Source organism: Neopsephotus bourkii, unplaced genomic scaffold (assembly GCF_033783945.1).
Source record: "Neopsephotus bourkii isolate Nb327-2 ecotype Australia unplaced genomic scaffold, CSIRO-AGI_Nbou_v1 NB_39, whole genome shotgun sequence".
Classification (NCBI taxonomy): domain Eukaryota; kingdom Metazoa; phylum Chordata; class Aves; order Psittaciformes; family Psittacidae; genus Neopsephotus; species Neopsephotus bourkii.
In genome coordinates, this window is record NW_026900556.1 from 192461 (window position 1) to 212883 (window position 20423).

The 20423-nt window shown below is 60.1% G+C and overlaps 1 protein-coding gene across 1 annotated transcript; it reads left to right on the top strand.

The window, feature by feature from the left end:
- The first annotated feature begins 12678 nt into the window (after nt 1–12678).
- Nucleotides 12679–20176, top strand: FSCN1 (fascin actin-bundling protein 1). The gene is made up of 5 exons (XM_061345882.1): nt 12679–13550; nt 18639–18795; nt 19208–19329; nt 19576–19743; nt 19838–20176. The coding sequence occupies exons 1-5, from the start codon at nt 12728–12730 to the stop codon at nt 20038–20040; spliced, it is 1473 nt and encodes a 490-aa protein (XP_061201866.1). The 5' UTR covers nt 12679–12727; the 3' UTR covers nt 20041–20176.
- The last annotated feature ends 247 nt before the right edge of the window (nt 20177–20423 follow it).

Genomic DNA, 20423 nt, shown 5'->3' on the forward strand with positions numbered 1-20423 from the left:
GGATGGAGGCATCTGGGAGCACCGGGGGTTTGGTGGGGGAAGCTTGTTTGGTGCCCCTGAACAAGCATCACAGAGTCCGTTATTAATAAAGGACCTCCAGAGCATTAGGGACTGGACCCTGATCCCTCAGACTGGTCCAGCCTTCCCCAGCCGTGCTCATAGTAGGGCATGGGGCATCTCTGGGTCCTCCTTATGCCACCTGCATGGAGGAAGCAGGGCTGATGGCTCATCCCCACCCCAGGTGGTTTAATAAGCCCTGAAGAAACGACCGGAGCTCAGCACCGCTCATCCCTAACGGGGATTGCCCGCATGAGGCATTCACCAGGATTACGGTCACTGGAGCCAGTGCCCCGGGGCCAAGGGAGGAAACAGCGTTTTCCCCTCTCAACCCAACCGGGAGACATCCTGGGTGTTGGTCCCGGTGGCTGCATCACCCACACATCCCTTGTCCCATGGGGACACGGTAGTGCCCTGTGCCTCACAGCCTTCCCCAACCAAGGGGCTGGGAAGGGATCCGGTGGTGCCATCCCTGCCTGCACAACAGGGCAAGCACCCCAAAACACACATAGGGACACTAAAGGGGCAACAGCCAACCCTGCTGGATTTCAGCTGGGCCCTCACTCCAGAGCAATCCCAAATCTTGGCTAAATAAACCCACCCTGGATGGGCAGCCCCAGCCAGCAGCAACCCCAGTAACACACTGAGCATCCATCCTGCTCCCTGAATGCCCCTTTTTGCAGCTGATTCTCCACGTGGGGCAGAGGAACCACGGAGCTTCACTCAGGAGCATCACCCTGACCTGACCAGTGGGGTTCACATGAGGTAAATGATTCACCCCAGCCATAAAGGAGCAGGGAAATGCTCTGGTGATGCCTGGCAGTATTGAAAGTGCATGCAGGGCCACAGGGTGCAGTGTGCTGAGGTGAAGGGAGCCCCACAGGATGGCCAGGGCTGCTTTGGGGGAGTCTGTGCTTTGCTGGTGCAATTCTCCTGCATGCTGTGGGGAAGAGCAGCTGGGGCTGCTCCATCCCCATGTCCCACCAGTGGGAATGATGCTGAGAGCGTTGTGTTGGGTCGGGGGACCCGCAGCCTCACTGGGTACCACAGTGTGGATCAGGCTGCGCTGGAACAAGCAGCTACACCATCACTCCGTGAAATCACAGCACAAGACAAACCAGACCAGGTCGGATCCCGCTGTCAGCAACACGGAGGGGCTCAGCCAGCACTGAGCACCCCGTTCCTTTTGCTGTGATGCTCGCTCCCACCCTGCCCTCAGATCCCTCAGCACCAGCCCCCAAACCTCTGTTCGTGTTTGATGCGCAAGTGATGCACAAGACACGAGGCCTGCTCCCGGAGCCACGCCGCATCCCACAGCGCACCAAGCACCCTCCTGCGCTCGCTCCCTCCGCTGCTTTGCCCGTCTCCATGCTGTCCCCCCCCCGTACCCGGGGCCAACGGGGGCTGCAGAGCGCGGCCGGGCTGCTGGGTGGCACTGTTGGGATGCGCAGCGCTGCAGCGGCGCGCCCGGGACACCGCATGCGGGGCGTGGGGTGCAGGCTGCAGCTCGGTGCATGATCCCCGCACATGTGTGCCCATGGGCACCCTGCGCATGGCACTGCACGGGGAACAGTGCATGCTGTGCATGGGACTGCACGGGGAACAGTGCATGCTGTACATGGGACTGCACGGGGAACAGTGCATGCTGCCATGGGACTGCACGGGGAACAGTGCATGCTGTACATGGGACTGCACGGGGAACAGTGCATGCTGTACATGGGACTGCACGGGGAACAGTGCATGCTGTACATGGGACTGCACGGGGAACAGTGCATGCTGTGCATGGGACTGCACGGGGAACAGTGCATGCTGTGCATGGGACTGCACGGGGAACAGTGCGTGCTGCACATGGGACTGCACGGGGAACAGTGCATGCTGTACATGGGACTGCACGGGGAACAGTGCATGCTGTGCATGGGACTGCACGGGGAACACACGGGGAACAGTGCATGCTGTCATGGGACTGCACGGGGAACAGTGCATGCTGGCATGGGACTGCACGGGGAACAGTGCATGCTGACATGGGACTGCACGGGGAACAGTGCATGCTGCATGGGACTGCACGGAACACACCAACCCACACCCAACCCAACACCCAACCACAACACCCCAACCCGGGAACAGTGCACCAACCCAACAACCAACCACGGGGAACAGTGCATGCTGTACATGGGACTGCACGGGGAACAGTGCATGCTGTACATGGGACTGCACGGGGAACAGTGCATGCTGTGCATGGGACTGCACGGGGAACAGTGCATGCTGCGCATGGGACTGCACGGGGAACAGTGCATGCTGTCCATGGCACTGCACGGGGAACAGTGCATGCTGTACATGGGACTGCACGGGGAACAGTGCATGCTGTGCATGGGACTGCACGGGGAACAGTGCATGCTGCGCATGGGACTGCACGGGGAACAGTGCATGCTGTCATGGACTGCACGGGGAACAGTGCATGCTGTCATGGGACGCACGGGGAACAGTGCATGCTGCATGGACTGCACGGGGAACAGTGCATGCTGACATGGGACTGCACGGGGAACAGTGCATGCTGTACATGGACTGCACGGGGAACAGTGCATGCTGTCATGGGACTCACGGGAACAGTGCATGCTGTGCATGGACTGCACGGGGAACAGTGCATGCTGCATGGGACTGCACGGGGAACAGTGCATGCTGTACATGGGACTGCACGGGGAACAGTGCATGCTGTACATGGCACTGCACGGGGAACAGTGCATGCTGTACATGGGACTGCACGGGGAACAGTGCATGCTGTACATGGGACTGCAAGGGGAACAGTGCATGCTGCACATGGCACTGCACCGGGAACAGTGCATGCTGCACATGGCACTGCACAACACACACACACCACCAACACACCACACACCACAACACACCACAACCACAGGGAACAGTGCATGCTGTGCATGGGACTGCACGGGGAACAGTGCATGCTGTACATGGGACTGCACGGGGAACAGTGCATGCTGTACATGGCACTGCACGGGGAACAGTGCATGCTGACAACCAAACACACACCACAACACACACAACCACGGGAACAGTGCATGCTGTACATGGGACTGCACGGGGAACAGTGCATGCTGTACATGGACTGCACGGAACAGTGCATGCTGCATGAACACACCAGGACTGCACGGGGAACAGTGCATGCTGTACATGGACTGCACGGGGAACAGTGCATGCTGCACATGGGACTGCACGGGGAACAGTGCATGCTGACATGGGACTGCACGGGGAACAGTGCATGCTGCATGGGACTGCACGGGGAACAGTGCATGCTGCATGGACTGCACGGGGAACAGTGCATGCTGTCATGGGACTGCACGGGGAACAGTGCATGCTGTGCATGGCACTGCACGGGGAACAGTGCATGCTGTCATGGGACTGCACGGGGAACAGTGCATGCTGTCATGGACTGCACGGGGAACAGTGCATGCTGACATGGGACCACAACACACCAACCAAACACACCAACCACAACACCCAACCACGGGAACAGTGCATGCTGTACATGGGACTGCACGGGGAACAGTGCATGCTGACATGGACTGCACGGGGAACAGTGCATGCTGCATGGACTGCACCGGGAACAGTGCATGCTGCACATGGACTGCACGGGGAACAGTGCATGCTGTACATGGGACTGCACGGGGAACAGTGCATGCTGCACATGGGACTGCACGGGGAACAGTGCATGCTGCACATGGGACTGCACGGGGAACAGTGCATGCTGTACATGGGACTGCACGGGGAACAGTGCATGCTGTACATGGGACTGCACGGGGAACAGTGCATGCTGTGCATGGCACTGCACGGGGAACAGTGCATGCTGTGCATGGGACTGCACGGGGAACAGTGCATGCTGTGCATGGCACTGCACGGGGAACAGTGCATGCTGTACATGGGACTGCACGGGGAACAGTGCATGCTGCGCATGGGACTGCACGGGGAACAGTGCATGCTGCGCATGGGACTGCACGGGGAACAGTGCATGCTGTACATGGGACTGCACGGGGAACAGTGCATGCTGTGCATGGGACTGCACGGGGAACAGTGCATGCTGTGCATGGGACTGCACGGGGAACAGTGCTGCTGCACATGGGACTGCAAGGGGAACAGTGCATGCTGTACATGGGACTGCACGGGGAACAGTGCATGCTGTGCATGGGACTGCACGGGGAACAGTGCATGCTGTGCATGGGACTGCACGGGGAACAGTGCATGCTGTGCATGGGACTGCACGGGGAACAGTGCGTGCTGCACATGGGACTGCACGGGGAACAGTGCATGCTGTACATGGCACTGCACGGGGAACAGTGCATGCTGCGCATGGGACTGCACGGGGGGGGGGGTCACAGGTACCAAGGCATATGCTGCGTGTGGGAATCCTGTGTACCGGCATGCGTGTTGCGCATGGGGCTGCATGCACCAACAGGCACATTGCACAAGGACTGAACGTGGCTAAGAGCACGTGAAGGCACAGGTGTGTGCGCACACTGCACACAGGGTTACATACACCAACATGCATGCTTCACGTGGGATTGCATGTACATGCCACATGGGATTACGTACACCGACATGCATGTTTCACGTGGGATTGCATGTACAAACTATATGGGATTGTGTGTACAATCCATATGGGATTGCATACACCAACATGCATGTTTCACATGGGATTGCATGTACATGCCACATGGGATTGCATACACTGACACACATGTTTCATGTGGGATTGCAAGTACAAGCCACATGGGATTACATACACCGACATGCATGTTTCACATAGGATTGCATGTACAAACCACATGGGATTGCATGTACAAGCTATATGGGGTTGCATACACCGACATGCATGTTTCACATGGGATTGCATGTACAAGCCACATGGGATTACATACACCAACATGCATGTTTCACATAGGATTGCATGTACAAGCCACATGGGATTACATACACCAACATGCATTTTTCATGTAGGATGGCATGTACATGCCACATGGGTTTACATACACTGACATGCATGTTTCACGTAGGATTGCATGTACAAGCCACATGGGATTACATACACCGACATGCATGTTTCACATAGGATTGCATGTACAAGCCATATGGGATTACATACACCAACATGCATTTTTCACATAGGATTGCATATACAAACCACATGGGATTACATACACTGACATGCATGTTTCACATAGGATTGCATATACAAGCCACATGGGATTACATACACCAACATGCATGTTTCACCTAGGATTGCATGTACAAGCCACATGAGATTACATACACCAACAAGCATGTTTCACATAGGATTGCATATACAAACCACATGGGATTACATACACCGACATGCATGTTTCACATAGGATTGCATATACAAGCCACATGGGATTACATACACCAACGTGCATGTGTCACTTAGGATTGCATATACAAACCACATGGGATTACATACACCGACATGCATGTTTCACATAGGATTGCATGTACAAGCCATATGGGATTACATACACCAACATGCATGTTGCACAAGAAACCGCATACTGCACATGGGATTGAACATGGCAAAATGCACGCAGCACATGCACCAAGGCACAAACTGCACATGGGATCACATGTACCAACACGCACATTGCACGTGGGATTGCATATGATCCCATATGGGAATCACACACACCAACATGCATATTGCCCACTGCACATAGGATTGCACATACCAACATGCACATTACACACATGGGGTAACGTGCTCACTCTGCACATAGGATCACATGTACCAAGGTGCACACTGCACATAGGATCACATGTACCAAGGTGCACTCTGCACATAGGATCACATGCAGGAGGAGCTGCACACAAGTTTCATGCTGTAGATGTGCCTTAGTACCAACCCAGGACCCCATCCTGCTCCAGTTCCCCACACACACCATTTGGTCCCTGTTTCCCACCAAAGGCCTTTGCTTTGTCCTGCACATCCACCCTCTCCCTTCAGGGCAGCTCTGCACAGTGCAAGAAACCCCATCTCCAGCCCAGCTTTGGGGCGCAGTCCATGCCCATGGACCCACTCTGCTCCCCATGGACCCCAGTGCCACAAACACCGGGGTTCATTCCCCTCCTCTCCTCCATCCCAGCCGGGAAGCTCCCATTGGGCTGATCCCTCTCTGGGGAGGGGGTCACCATCCCCTTCACTAAGGGGTTCTCCCCCCTTTATCCCCTATACGGGTGAGCATCCCCCCCTTCACCCCGCAGCCGAGGGGCCCCCGCTCTGCAGCCGGATGCCGAGACCCGGGGCCCCTGCGCTGAGGTTTTGGGTTTCAGTGCTCCCCCCCCATCCGCATCCCGCTCGGCATTCCCGCATTCCCACATTCCTGCCTTCCCAACGGCCTCCCGAGGGCGGACACAGCCCCTGCGCTGGGATGCAGGGATGGGAGAGCTGAGTTTCCAACCCCTCCAGCTCCCATTGCCAGCCGTTTCACAACAGGAACCCCCCCAGGTTTCCAAGCCTGCAGTCGGATCCTGCAAACGGGCTCCACAGTTGGGGTGCCCTCCCCTCCCTTTTCATTGCGTGCCCCACAGGAAGGGGGAGAGCCTCTGCTTTCAATCCAGATGTGGTTTCCCACGTGGCACGCACAGCTGGGCTCCCCCTGCCTCGGTTTCCCCATGGGCATCACCGGGGCCCTGTGTGGATGCAGGGAATGGGGCACGGATGCAGCTAAGGGGAGAAATGAGGGGCTGCGAGGACTCATGGCTGTCCAAGAGGGACACATCCTGGCCTGGGACAATCCCCCCTTTCCCTTCTGCAGCCCTCCCATACAAAACCATAGCCCCAGACAAGTGCAGGGAGGTTTCTGCTCACCCCAACGGGTGCTGCTGTAGGATGCTCACAAACACATGAGAGGGCACAATGGGGAAAGGGGATATCGACCCCATTCACCCCTTCCCACCAGCTCCCCCATTGCTCTACAGGAGCCCCATTCCTTCCTGCATCCAAGACCAGGGGGCACGGTGCCCCAAGGAGGCAGAGATGGCCCAGCCTAGCCCAGCATCCCGGGAAGCAGGGGAGGGCCGGGTGGGAGGTGCAGGGCTAATCCCCCAAGGCCCCATTCCTAATCCTGGCTAATGGGCTGTTTTCACCGTGGACAATGGAGTTACCCATCTGGAAGGGCCCGGGAAGGCACAGCTGGTGTGGGCCATGCCTGAGTAGGGAGGTCCCTTCCTCCAGCCTCAAAGCACTGCTTCCAGCCCATTCCCTAGGCCAAAACCCCAGTTCCCCCCCACCCCAGTGCTCCCCACTATGGGTGCATGTGCTGCTGCTGCTGCCCTGCATCCCACCCCAGGATGCCCCTATCCCCCCACTAACAACTCCCTCACCTCCTCTCCAAGCCACAGCCTGCTAAAGCCCCCTCCCTTCCCCTTTCAACCCTTTATAGGGTCCCCTGGGGCTTCCCAGCTGGCTGCTGTTACTGCTCCTATTGCTGCTGAAGAGATGGGCCCCTTGCTCTGGGGGTGTCAGGGTGGAACCTGTTGGGATTTGGGTTTGGAGTTCTCTCCAGGCTGATCCTCAGCCCTCACCCTATGGGAGGGGTTTGCACACAAACGTGGGTACCAATGGGTGCAGCCCCGAGGGGATGCTGCAACAGCATCCTGCAAGGTGCCCATGCATCCGTTCCATGCCTTGTGTCTGATGGGAGTGGTGTTGCACCGGCGATGGAACCACCATCCCGGCCCCTTTTTGGCACGCTGTGGGTTTGGGGTTCAAGCAGTGCCATTCCTCACCCACCAACCCCTTCAGCAGCCCCATTGAAGCCGTGGGCAGAGGCAGCTCTGGGGCTGTGTATGGGGCACAGTGCACCCGCTGCAGTGGGAAGCACGGATGCGGGCACGGCCAAGCGAGGAGATGGGAGCAGAAGGGAGCTGCTGTCGCAAGCTGAGTCACCTGCTCCTCCTGGTGCTGGGTTATTTTGGAGCGCTGTGTGGGCAGATGCTGATCACTCACTTTCTGCTTCCCTGCGGATGCCTGGCTCCGGGATGCGGCGGGGATAGGAACAGGGATGTGCGCTGGGGCTGGGTCCTGCCCGGGGGGCTCTCATTGCACCTCTGGGCACTGTTGGTTCCATTGGCATCACCCTCCTGCTGCCACAGACTGACCCAGGCCTGGATCAAACCCCTCTCATCTGGGCGCTTCCATGGGGCTATGGATGCCTCATGGCCCAGCAGAGCCCCCAGGGACCAGGCAGGGCGCTGGGTCCGGGATGCAGAGCATCATCCCCACCACTGAGGTTCATCCCCACCACTAAAGGCCTTTTAAGCTTTCCCTACACAACCCATTCTCCTGCCGGATGAAGCAGGCTCCAGCCTCCTTCCCACCTCCGCAGTGTCCTCAGGGGGGAAGGTTTTCACTTTAGCCTCTGATGATGTAAAAACCACACCAGAAACAAACTGGAGCAGGAAGAGAGGGACAAAGCCTCAACATGGACCCAGACCCGGCCGTGTGTGTGCTTTCCTGTCCCCTTTCTTCCTTCATTTGTTTGAGCCTTGCCTGTGCCCAACACCTGAACTCCTTGCAAGGGGGTGTTCCAGCATCCCTATCCCTTATTGCTCTTGGGATGTAATCAAATCAGGCTAATGGGATAAACCCAGCTAATAAAGCACGGAGCAAGCACCACAACCTGCACCATCACCTCTCCTGATGGCCACAGGATACGGGGACACATCTGAGCCCCAGGGATGCTCCACCGCTATCCCTTGCTTCCATACCCTTGGTGCTAAACAAGCCCTCTCGAGGCAGCATCCCATGGGAAGGCTGCCCTGGGTTGTGATCCGCTGCTCCGAGCCCCTCTCTTGGGGCCGCCCTTTGTTCTCCCCTGTGCTGTGCTGCTGCTTCTCTGTTAAATGCAGCCTAATGCAATTTTAATGAGGCCGGGCGCCTGCCAACTGTCGGGATTGCTGCTGGAGAGCAATGCTCAGGGCCTGCTGGCATATGGCAGCAAGGCCGGGGTGTCCCCATGGCCCCCCATGGCAAGGGATGCATCCAGGCAGGATGCTGGGCCTGCGCTTGGGGTCCAGTGGTCCCCATCGCTGGGTGGTTTTGGTACCAAGCTCACCCCATCCTGCACAAGGGCTCCTGGTGTCACCAGACCCTGTCCTGCTTGGGGATGGAGGTGGCTGGAGCCACCCAGCAATGCAGTCCCCAATCTCTGCCGTGCCCTTCCATGGGGTGAAGGGAGTACCTATGAGTGCAAGGCAGCTGAAGGCAGAGGATACCCACCAGCTCCAAGGGGTGGCACCAGCTCCAAGTGCCTGTGTGTGAGGAGAAGGACGGGGACAGCCCAAAGCATCCCCTGGCTGCTGCACCTCATCTGGCCCCTCTGCCTCCACCTCCCCCTGCACCCAGGGATGTCCCCATTGGAGGACACAGGGATGGAACAACCCATTGCACCCCTGTATCTCTTCCCCATGCGCTGCTTCTGCCCCCTCCAAGCCCCCTGTGCCTGCACCAGCCCCGCTGCCAGCTCCGTGTCCAAACCCCATTTCATGAACTAAAAGCCCTGGGATCACTCTCAAATGAAGCCGAGCAGCATCCAAGGGCATCCAGGCGAGCATGACAATCCAAGGGCATTCCCAAGGCATGCACAACCAGGGACACCCCATGACCAAGGCTCCTCTCGTTTGGAGCCGGGGTTCATTTGAAGCCCCAGTGCATGACCCAGGCATCCCCTGCAGAGGGGGACGCATCCATGCTCCGGAGATCCCTTGTCATGGATGCTGTGCGCTGGGATTGGGTCTCCATGGGGAGCGGCGGTGGGAGGGGTGACCTCAAACGCATTCAATCCCAGCCGTTCAATGCAGAGAGGGAAACCCAGCGCCCTCCTCCCTGCTCCAGCGCTCCCGCACGCACGGATGCACTCGGGAGGCATCAATCTGGCCGCTGCATCCTTATCCCGTGGGGGGGGCACCGGTTACCCTTTGCCACCACAGTGATGTGAGGGGATGGCTTAGACAGGGTTTAGGGCCCTCCCGTGCCTGGCTGCATGGGGTGCAGGCAGGATGCCCACTCACACGAGGCAGGCAGTGCCAGCCTGGGGATGTGAGCGCAGCGCTGCGGGGCGATGGGGACAGGACGGGATGGGTTATTCTATCCCTGGATAATTGCTGGGTTATCTCTCTCCCACAGAAAAGCCGTTTCTTTCCCAGCCTCGCCACCATCTGCCTGCTGCAGCAGATCCCAGCAGCTGCTTGGCCTCGTGGCCCCGTCCAAGAGGAGCAGAAGGGGGTTTGTGAGGCCAACACGGATCTGCTGGACCTGGGGGGCTCATTTCCAGCCCAGCTCGGAGGCTGCGGGGTTGGGTTTGGTTGCTATTGGTGTGTCTGTGTTCGCAAGCCCGAGCACAGAGCAGGGATGGATGAGGCATCCAGGCAGACAAACCCCATCCGGAGCAGGCAGCTTTGCCCCAGGGTGGCTGTGCTGCACCAGGGGCTCCAACCAGTATGGCCAGTGCAGAACCAGTGGAGCATGAGGGCATCGGGAGGTGGGAGCAGCCTTTGTGCCAGCCGGCCCTGGGTGTGCGCTGTGGCACCCTCCAACCCACCCCGTGCTCCGGCTCTTCCCTTGTCCCACTTTGGTTGGGGCAGGTTCAGGTCCCTGATCCAGCTGGAAACCAGAGAATCATAGAATGGTTTGGGTTGGAAAGGACCTTAAGATCATCCAGTTCCAACCCCCTGCCATGGGCAGGGACACCTCACACTAAACCATGGTACCCAAGGGTCTCTCCAACCTGGCCTTGAACACTGCCAGGGATGGAGCATTCACAACCTCCCTGGGCAACCCATTCCAGTGCCTCACCACCCTCACAGTAAAGAACTTCCTCCTTATATCCAATCTAAACTTCCCCTCTTTAAGTTTTAACCCATCACCCCGTGTTCTGTCACTACAGTCCCTAATGAAGAGTCCATCCCCAGCATCCCTATAGGCCCACTTCAGACACTGGAAGGCTGCTCTGAGGTCTCCACGCAGCCTTCTCTTCTCCAGGCTGAACAGCCCCAACTTTCTCAGCCTGTCTCCATACAGGAGGTGCTCCAGCCCCTGATCATCCTCGTGGCCTCCTCTGGACTTGTTCCAACAGTTCCATGTCCTTTTTATGTTGAGGCCCATCCCCTGTGCCACCCCCTCATCCCTTTTCCTCCTGTTTCTCTGTTTCTTGCCCCTTTCTCCTGCTGCAAGAGCTTCACATCTGCTCCTGTTCCTCTGTGTTCCCATGTTAGGGACAGGAGAAGCAGCCCTGTCCCTAAGGAGCAGCACAGGCGGCTCTCCCCAGGCTGGTCCCCTCCCACCTCGGGGCCAGCCCCCCCATAGGTGCCATGGACTCACACGTACACAGCAGCGCTGCCCACCTACACCCTTGCACAGCAGTGCCCTGCTTTGCCTATGGCTTTGCCGCAGGATGCCCCAGGGCACGGATGCTCCAGCCTGGCTGGTGCCTGGCACAGGGCGCTGGGATGGCTCAGGGGTGATGGGGGCATCTCTCATCCTTATTCCCTCCTGCCCTAGAGCCCTCCTGCAGGCACGGAGGGGTGCAGGGGGTCTGACAGTGTGGGATGGGGATCTGAGATGCAGAGGGAGCTCTTGCAGTTCAAGGGGATGGGATTATAATGGGGAAGGGGGGGTCCTGCAATTCAAGGGGGGTCCTGCTGTGCCTGGAGGGGTCTTGTCATGCACTGGGGGGTTGTAATGTTGGGGGGGCCCTGCGGTTCAAGGGGGCTTTTGTAACACAGGGAAGGGTCTGGTGTAATGAGGACCTGCAGTAGGGGATGGTCCTGCAATTCAAGGGGGCTTTTGTAATGCGGGGAGGGGTCTTCCCATGCAGTGGGGTGCCCCAATGAGGTGTCCCAATGGGGTGTCCCATGAGGTGTCCCAATGGGGTGTCCCAATGGGGTGTCCCAATGGGGTGTCCCAATGGAGTGTCCCAATTGGGTGCCCCAATGGGGTGCCCCAATGAGGTGCCCCAATGAGGTGCCCCAATGGGGTGACCCAATGGGGTGTCCCAATAAGGTGTCACAATGGGGTGCCCCAATGGGGTGTCCCATTGGAGTGTCCCATTGGAGTGTCCCAATTGGGTGCCCCAATGGAGTGCCCCAATGAGGTGCCCCAATGAGGTGCCCCAATGGGGTGACCCAGTGGGGTGTCCCAATAAGGTGTCCCAGTGGGGTGCCCCAATGGGGTGTCCCATTGGAGTGTCCCAGTGGAGTGTCCCAATTGGGTGCCCCAATGGGGTGCCCCAATGAGGTGCCCCAATGGGGTGTCCCATGAGGTGCCCCAATGAGGTGCCTCAATGAGATGCCCCAATGGGATGCCCCAATAAGGTGCCCTAATGAGATGCCCCAATGAGGTGCCCCAATGGGGTGCCCCAACGAGATGCCCCAATGTGTTGTGCGTGTCCTGCAGCTGGAGGGGCTCCGGCTGCACGGGAAGGGTCTGGATGCTGCGGACTGGGGTCGCTGCGGGTGTGTGGGGGGGGGGGGGCGGCCCCGCCGTGCTGCGGGGGGTAGGAGGGAGGCGGTACCGAGGCGGCCGCGCTATAAAGGCGGCGTCGGGGCGGGCGCGGCGGCAGCGGCAGCGGTCGGTGGCGGCGGTCGGGGCAGGATGACGGCGAACGGGACGGCGGAGCCGGTGCAGATCCAGTTCGGGCTCATCAACTGCAGCAACAAGTACCTGACGGCGGAGGCGTTCGGCTTCAAGGTGAACGCCTCGGCCGCCAGCATGAAGAAGAAGCAGGTCTGGACGCTGGAGCAGGACGGGGAGGACTCGAGCGCCGTGCTGCTCAAGAGCCACCTCGGCCGGTACCTGGCGGCCGATAAGGACGGGCGGGTGAGCTGCGACAGCGAGGAGCCGGGCCCCGACTGTCGCTTCTTGGTGGTGGCTCACGGCGACGGGCGCTGGTCGCTGCAGTCCGAGCCCCACCGCCGCTTCTTCGGCGGCACCGAGGACCGGCTCTCCTGCTTCGCCCCCGCCGTCTCGGCTACCGAGAAGTGGAGCGTCCACTTGGCCATGCACCCCCAGGCCAACCTCTACAGCCTGGCCCGCAAGCGCTACGCTCACCTCGGGCCCCGCCGCGACGAGCTGGCCGTGGACCGCGATGTGCCGTGGGGAGTGGATGCCCTCATCACGCTGCTCTTCGTGGAGCAGCGCTACAGCCTGCAGAGCTGCGACCACCGCCTCCTGCGCTCCGACGGCCGCCTCGTCCCCGCCGCCGAGCCCGGCACCGCCTTCACCCTCGAGTTCCGCTGCGGCAAGGTGGCCTTTCGCGACGGGGAGGGCCGCTACCTGGCCCCCTCGGGACCCAGCGGCACCCTCAAGGCCGGCAAAAGCGCTAAGGTGGGCAAGGACGAGCTCTTCGCCCTCGAGCAGAGCTGCCCGCAAGTCGTGCTCCGAGCCGGCAACGACAGGAACGTCTCCACCCGGCAAGGTAGGAGGGGACGGGGGATGCTCACACACACACACAGGAACCTCGGCCGCCCCCCTGCATCCCTCGGGCATCGCCTCCTCCGCAGCCCCTGCGCTGAGCCGGGATCAGCGCCTCGCTGTGACCCCCATGGAGCCCCCCATCTCGGCAGCATCCCCTGCCTCCAACCCCGCGGAGTGCCCCCCCCCGCCATCGCCCCTTTAGGGCCAACCCTCTTTGATTGAACCCCTTCTTACAGACGTCCCTGCACCCGTCCTCTGAAGTCGTTGTCTTGCCCAGCACCCCTCCAGCATCGCCTGCCTGGGCCCCCCCTCCCTCCAGCACCCCCATCCCTGCAGCATCCCCTCTGCCCTGTGGGTTGGAATGGTGAGGGGCCTGGTTGGGGTGTAGAGATGGATGTGGGGGGGGGGGCTATAGGGCAGTGGATGGGGTCTTCCCTTGCCGCGAAGGAGGCAGAGCAGCCATCCCTAACTGCGGAGCCCATTGTTCACCCAACAAAGCCTCCTCCAAACTCCCCCTTTTCCCCTCCTTCCCCCAGCGTCGCTGACCTTTGTGCCCCGTAGATCAGGGCCTGGGGAGGCTGCGGTGCCCCCCATGGGGCTGTGTTCCCCGGTGGGAGGGGGCTGGATGCCCCCGGCCACATCCTGCATCCACCCGCACAAAGGCAGCCGATCCCCATCCCCTCCGCTCGCTGCCCCCCATGAGCATCCTCCCCCCTCCAGCCCCATGGGTGCTTGTGCAGGACCGGGGGGGTGGTGGTAGTGGGGGGGGTAGGGGTTGTTCCCCGCTCTGCGATGCTGGAGGTGCCCTGGGGCCCATCACCGGCGCGCCGGGTCAGGTCGGTGCACGCCGGGCTCGGGATGGGTGCGAGCACGTCCCGGAGCCTGGAGGGGGGGAAGGAGGAGCGGGGAATCTCCTTTGTGTCTATGGAGCACCCCAAGGTCGCTGCTTGACCCCCGCCTGTGCCCGGGCAGCGCCTCACAGGGACCCCAATGGGGGTTCTCGTTCCCTGGAGCCCCTTAGGGAGGGGAAGGAGCCCGCAGGGGTGAACCCTGGGGACCGATGGTGCAGGGGGATGGGGAAGGAGGAGGAGGAGGAGGATGGAGGAAGGGAAGGAGGAGGATGGCGATGGCGGGAGGCTGCCGCAGCGCCGTGGGGGGAAGGGCTGCTGCAGCCCTTTGTCACCGGAGATGGGGAAAGCAGATGTGGGGGGAGATGTGCGCGATGGGGCGGCGGTGGGGGGGGGGACGGGACGGACCCCATGGGTGGGAGCTGCTGCTGGCGGAGCCGCCGGCTTTGTGTGATGGGGAGGGATGGGGGGGATGGGATGGGAAGGAAAGGGGGGGGATCCAAATCTCCCCAGCAACAGGGGGCTCTGGGCTGTGCCCGGCCCCTTTCCAAGCCAAATAGCGCTGGGGCTGCACATCCTCCGCTTCGAGTCCGAGCTGGCTGCAGAAGCCGCTTCCACACGGTTCATCCCGGCCGGCAGCAGCGGGAGGCTGGGAGCCGCTGCCTTCCCTTCTCCCGCCGGGAATGAGCCTTGTCCCAAGGTTACGGAGCAGGCGGTGGAACAACAGCGGCCGGAGGAGGCGGCTGCAGGCAGCCCTTGCCGCCGCCGCGCTGATAAGCGCTGCTGGCAGCTGCGCCGATGGCCGCAGGGATGCGGGATGCGGGATGCGGGATGCGGGATGCAGGCAGGGAGCGGCTGCGGCTCGGCGCAGGCTTATGGGAAAAGGCAGCTTGTGGAGCCAGGGAGGGAGCAGGGATGCGCCTGTGTCCCCCATGGGGATGAGGCTGCTGTGGCTCCCCCCTGGCTGGGAGCTGGAGCTGGTCCAGCCTTGGGCCAGCGCTGTCCCATCGGTGCCGAGTCAGCTCCTGGCTTGGAGCCTGCTCCCTGTCCCTGGGATGCCGGCGTCAGCATCCCCTGCCCACGGGGCACCGGGGACCAGGACAGGGCCAATCCCAGGGTGTGGGGCACGGGGTGGGCGCCAGCCCCTTCCAGCGCAGCCTCCGCCCGGCTCAATGGCTCCTTTCTAGCCCCGGCTGCGGCAACAAAGGGCCCTTTGTGGGCACGAGGGTCCCGAGCCTGCCTCCCACCCCGGGAGGGAGAGGATGGGAGAGAGGCATCTCGGGAAGGGGGGCCTGGGAAAGGGGGAGCACGCCTGGGCAAGGCAGGCTGGCGATGGGAGCTCAGCTCCCAAGCCAAGAGCCCTCACGGCACGGTGATGCCCTCATGGCGGTGATGCCAATTGCTTGGGGGGTACCACGAAGCCAGATGGAATCCATCAGGAATTAGGGGTGGGTTTTGCAGGGAATCCGTGCGCCATCCCCTTTGTGACCCCTTTGCAATGGAGCTGCTTTTAGGTAAAGCCAGGCTTGGATTCAGAGCTGGATGCAGCAAAAGCCCATCCAGAGGGCAGGGAAGGGATGAGTGGGAGCACGTGCGAGGCAGCAGTGTGGGGTTGTGGGTGCCAGCACCCTGCAGGGAGGCCAGACCCAGCCTGTGCAGGCAGAGCTGGGTGCAGCATCCCCAGGGCCCACATCCTGCCCATGAGGGTGGTGGGGTGCTGCTGGTGCAGCGGGCTTGGGGTTTTGGGGGCATAACCATGGGGTTTTTGAAAGGGAGCCTCTTGGCCTATGGGGAGTTGGAATATGGGAAAGGTGCCCGCTCCCAGCCATGGAAAACCAGCTCCTGCTGTGTGGAATTGCCCTCCCCTGGGTCTGCTCCAGCTGGTTGTCCCATGGTTGCCCATGGTCCTCCAGGCTCTTGGCTTCCTCTCAGTGGAGCATCCCGCTGGGTCTCACCAGCATCCCGGGATTGCTCTAAGACACCTTAATGGAGAGGGTAAGACTTCTACAGGCCATAAATGCCCCCGCGCTGGGCCTGTGGCTCCTCATGGCATGGAGGTGGCACAACCGCTGCAGACAGCTCCTTTGCATGGACAAGCTTTGGGAAGTGCATGCTCCATAGCCCTCCATGTGCATCCCCCGTGCTGGCCTGGAGGGCAGGGAGGGCTGGGGGCAACCCAAGCAGTTGGCAGTGGCTGGAAAGCTCGGCTGAGGTTGGGAATCGCTTCCCTGCTCCAGCACGGGCTCCCCTCCCCATCCTCCATCCCCAGCTCCATAAGGACCTTGAGCCCAGGGGCTTTGTCTGGGGAAGCCAAGGGGACACAAGCACCTCTCCGCATCCTCCCCGAGGCCCCCATAGCAACCCAATGCTGGAGATGGGGTGCTCCCATTCCCATTCCACATCGGGAATTCCAGGGGGCTGGAGAGGGCACAGACATCCCTTCCCAAGCTGTAATTAGCAGCTTCATCAAGGTCAGGCTCCAGACTGTGCCTTCATCACCAGCAGTAATTAAAGTGATTGCAGCTGGGGGAGAGGACACGGCTCCATCCACAGCCCTGGGCTGCACAATGTGGGGGGGCACAGCCAATGTCCTGCACCATGGGGACCCCTCTCCTGCACCCACCATGCTCCCAGGGCAGTTTCTCCCACCCCACCGGCTCTATCCCCCCCTGCTCCAGCTCAGTTACAGCCCTTTGAAGCTGCTCCTGCCCTATAATTGCATTCCTTTCTGCTGACTCGGTGTAACCCAACCCAGGTTTGGGGGGGGGGGACCCTAAACCAGGCCCTGTGAGGCAAAGCCAAACCTCAGCCCCATGGTGAGAGCGTGGGCAACGGCCCAGCAATGGGGTTCATTGGAGGTTCATTGTGCTCCATGGTGGGGTCTTTGGGGTGAAGGGATGCTCCCAGCGCTCACCTCCAGCCAATCCCATCCTGCCCTCCTAGCACAAAGCATCACCCCCAGGCTCTCCCCATATCCCACCCCATGCCTCAGGGATACCTGCCCCAGGTACCCAGGGAGCAAAGCAGCACCACATCCATCGGGAGCTATAGAAGATGCTGGAAGATGCCTGTTGGAGAGGGGATGCTGTGCAGCAGCCAAAGGACAGTTTTGAGCGTGGGAGATAAGATTACAGCCAACAAAGCCAAGCCTTCAAAGCCCTGATCCCTTTGGGAAAGGTGGGAGACTGATAATGCAAAGCAGAGGCTGCTCCCTGAGGGATGCTTGTTTGGGAGATGCAGATGGGGCCATGGGAAGCTGCCAGGGATCTGAGTCTGCAGGACGTGGGGGAAGACATCTCCATTGCTAAGTGTCTGGAGGGAGATGGTCCCTCCCCTGATGGATGGGTGCAGCTGGGGGCTTCCCAGTGCAGAAGGGCCATGAAGGCTCCAGTCCCAAAGGCATCCCAGTGACCAGGATGTGCAATCTCAGCAGATGAGGGGGTTGAATGCATTGAGGAGGTTCCTGGTTATAGGAAAAGGCAGATTGGGGCAGAAAGCTGGTTCTGGGGCCCATCTCCACTCATCCCAGCTATAGGAAGACAAGGAGAACCAGGGCTGAGGACCATGCCCCCAGTTCCCTTCCAAAGCATCTTTGCTTTGCCTCCAGGCTTGTGATTCCCATCCCCAAAGCATTTCTAGGCAGAAATCCACCAAGCTGGAGCGCCCCAGAGAGGATTTGGCCCTGCAGGCCCTGACTAAGCAGGTTTGCTTGGGCTCAGTGCCTGCGGGTGGATGTGCCGGTGGCTCCAGGATGCGCCGCATCCACCTCTAGGGCAGATGCTGCCTCTGGTTCCGATGGGATGTTGGAAGTCAAGGAAAGGCTTGGCTGCTATGACAACGCACGGATGAAAACCAGTGCCACGGTCCTTAAACATGGCACGAATGGGGATTCATAGGTGGTGAGGTGGCCTCTGGTAATGGATTGGATAACCTGGCTGAACTATGGCTCTTTCCCGGGTGAATTATCTCCGTTGGGTTTAGCGTGGTGCTTCATCGTGATGGAGAGCCCCGTGGTTGCATCAGCTCAGCCCCAGTTTATGGCCTTAACACTTGAGTAACCAAATGAAACCTGGATTTGAAGCCCCAGTGCCAGGGGAGGATGCACGTGGGAGGATTTGGGAGTCACCAAACCCCCCACACACAAGGAGTAGGAGCCTGTTGTCAATTGGGGTTCATGGGATGCGGAGGTGGATGCGGTCCCCCCCCAGGACCCCCAACCTCCATCCGCCTCTGCCCCACAGGGATGGACCTCTCGGCCAACCAGGACGAGGAGGGTGACCAGGAGACCTACCAGCTGGAGATCAACAAGGACACCAAGAAATGCGCCTTCAGGACCTACACTGGGAAGTACTGGACCCTCACCTCCAACGGGGGCATCCAGTCCACCGCATCCACAAAGTGAGTCCCCCGTCCCGGGCGTCAGGGATCCCTTTGCATCTCCCAAGGGAATCCAAAGGGGATTTTCCAGCCTCGGTGCTCATCCCAAAACACTTCCCGGCAAAAGCAGTGAATTCCCTGCAGAGCTGGGGCTGGATTGGGGCTTTGCCACCCAAGAAGTCCCTCAGGCCACGTAATCCATCCCGGCCAGCTGGGGCTGTTGAAATGCTTTTCCCTGCAGCTCAACCCTCTACTGACCGAGGCTGAAACCCCAAAGTGCCTTTGGCTGCCTGCCTGCCATCGGGATGGCCACCATGACGTGGCAAAACTGAACTGAATCAGGGTCTCCCAATGCATCCGTGGCCCTTCCCAGGGTGGCATCGGCAGGGTCCCCATCCCTCGCATCCCGCTGACCACCCTCTGTACCCTGCAGGAACGCGAGCTGCTATTTCGACATCGAGTGGTGCGACAAGCGCATCACCCTCAAAGCTGCCAATGGGAAGTACGTGACAGCAAAGAAGAACGGGCAGCTGGCGGCCTCCATGGAGACAGCAGGTAAGGGACACCCTTGGGGGACCCCCATCCCGTATTGGGGTGGCGGAGGATGAATGAGGTCCCCCCCCTGAGCCAGCCTCCTCTTCCAAGTGATGCTGAGGGATGCAGGCAATGTCTTCACGTGCTGTGGGGTGGGTGGGAAATGGATGTGGGGCGCAGCTCCCCCTCCTCCCTGCTGCCAGCCATGGAATCCAGGCTCTGCACCCCTATGGGATGCTCTCACAGCCCCTTTCCCCCCTGACACAGGCGACACGGAGCATTTCGTGATGAAGCTGATCAACCGGCCCATCATCGTCCTCCGCGGCGAGCACGGCTTCATCGGCTGCCGCAAGGTCACCGGTACCCTGGACTCCAACCGCTCCTCCTACGACGTCTTCCAGCTCGAGTTCAACGATGGAGCCTACAACATCAAGGGTGAGTCCTTAGGGATGGGGATCCGGGTGGGAAGTGATGGCTGTTAGCACCCCGGTGGTGGTTCACGGGGCCACCTTGTCCCCTCTGCCTGCAGATGCCACTGGGAAGTACTGGATGGTGGGGAGCGAGTCGTCCGTCACCAGCAGCAGCGACAGCCCCGTGGACTTCTATTTTGAGTTCTGCGACTATAACAAAGTGGCCATCAAAATCAATGGCAAATACCTGAAGGGGGACCATGCCGGGGTCCTCAAGGCATCCGCCGACACCATCGACGCCTCCACCCTCTGGGAATATTAATGCACTTTAGCATCCCTCCCATTGCCAACTTTGGTTATTCCCCCTCCTCCGTCCTTGGTTTCCTTTTGGGTTTCGTTTTCCTCCTCTCTGTACAAGGATTTTCCGGCTGGCTTGTCCTCCCTTCCCACTTGGGGGGGGGGGCATGTGGGGCTCTGTGAATTGAGAACTGGAAAAGTGCTGGGGCAGCCTATAGCTTTGTATTGACCCCTTCCCTCCAGGTTTGCTGGGCTTGGAAAACAGCCATCCCCCTGCTCCCGGCCCCAAACACCACCTTAGGTAGTTTATTTTCCTCTCCTCAGTTGGAAAAAAGGGAATAAGATCACCTCTGTGCTTGCTTCTGCCATATCAGCACTGGCACGGCCTCAGTCTGTGCTGCCAATGTG

Coding starts and splice junctions, on each gene's coding strand:
- FSCN1 (XM_061345882.1), top strand. CDS start 12,728: ATGACGGCGAACGGGACGGCGGAGCCGGTGCAGATCCAGTTCGGGCTC. Junction 13,551..18,638: donor GAACGTCTCCACCCGGCAAG/GTAGGAGGGGAC, acceptor TCTGCCCCACAG/GGATGGACCTCTCGGCCAAC. Junction 18,796..19,207: donor CAGTCCACCGCATCCACAAA/GTGAGTCCCCCG, acceptor TGTACCCTGCAG/GAACGCGAGCTGCTATTTCG.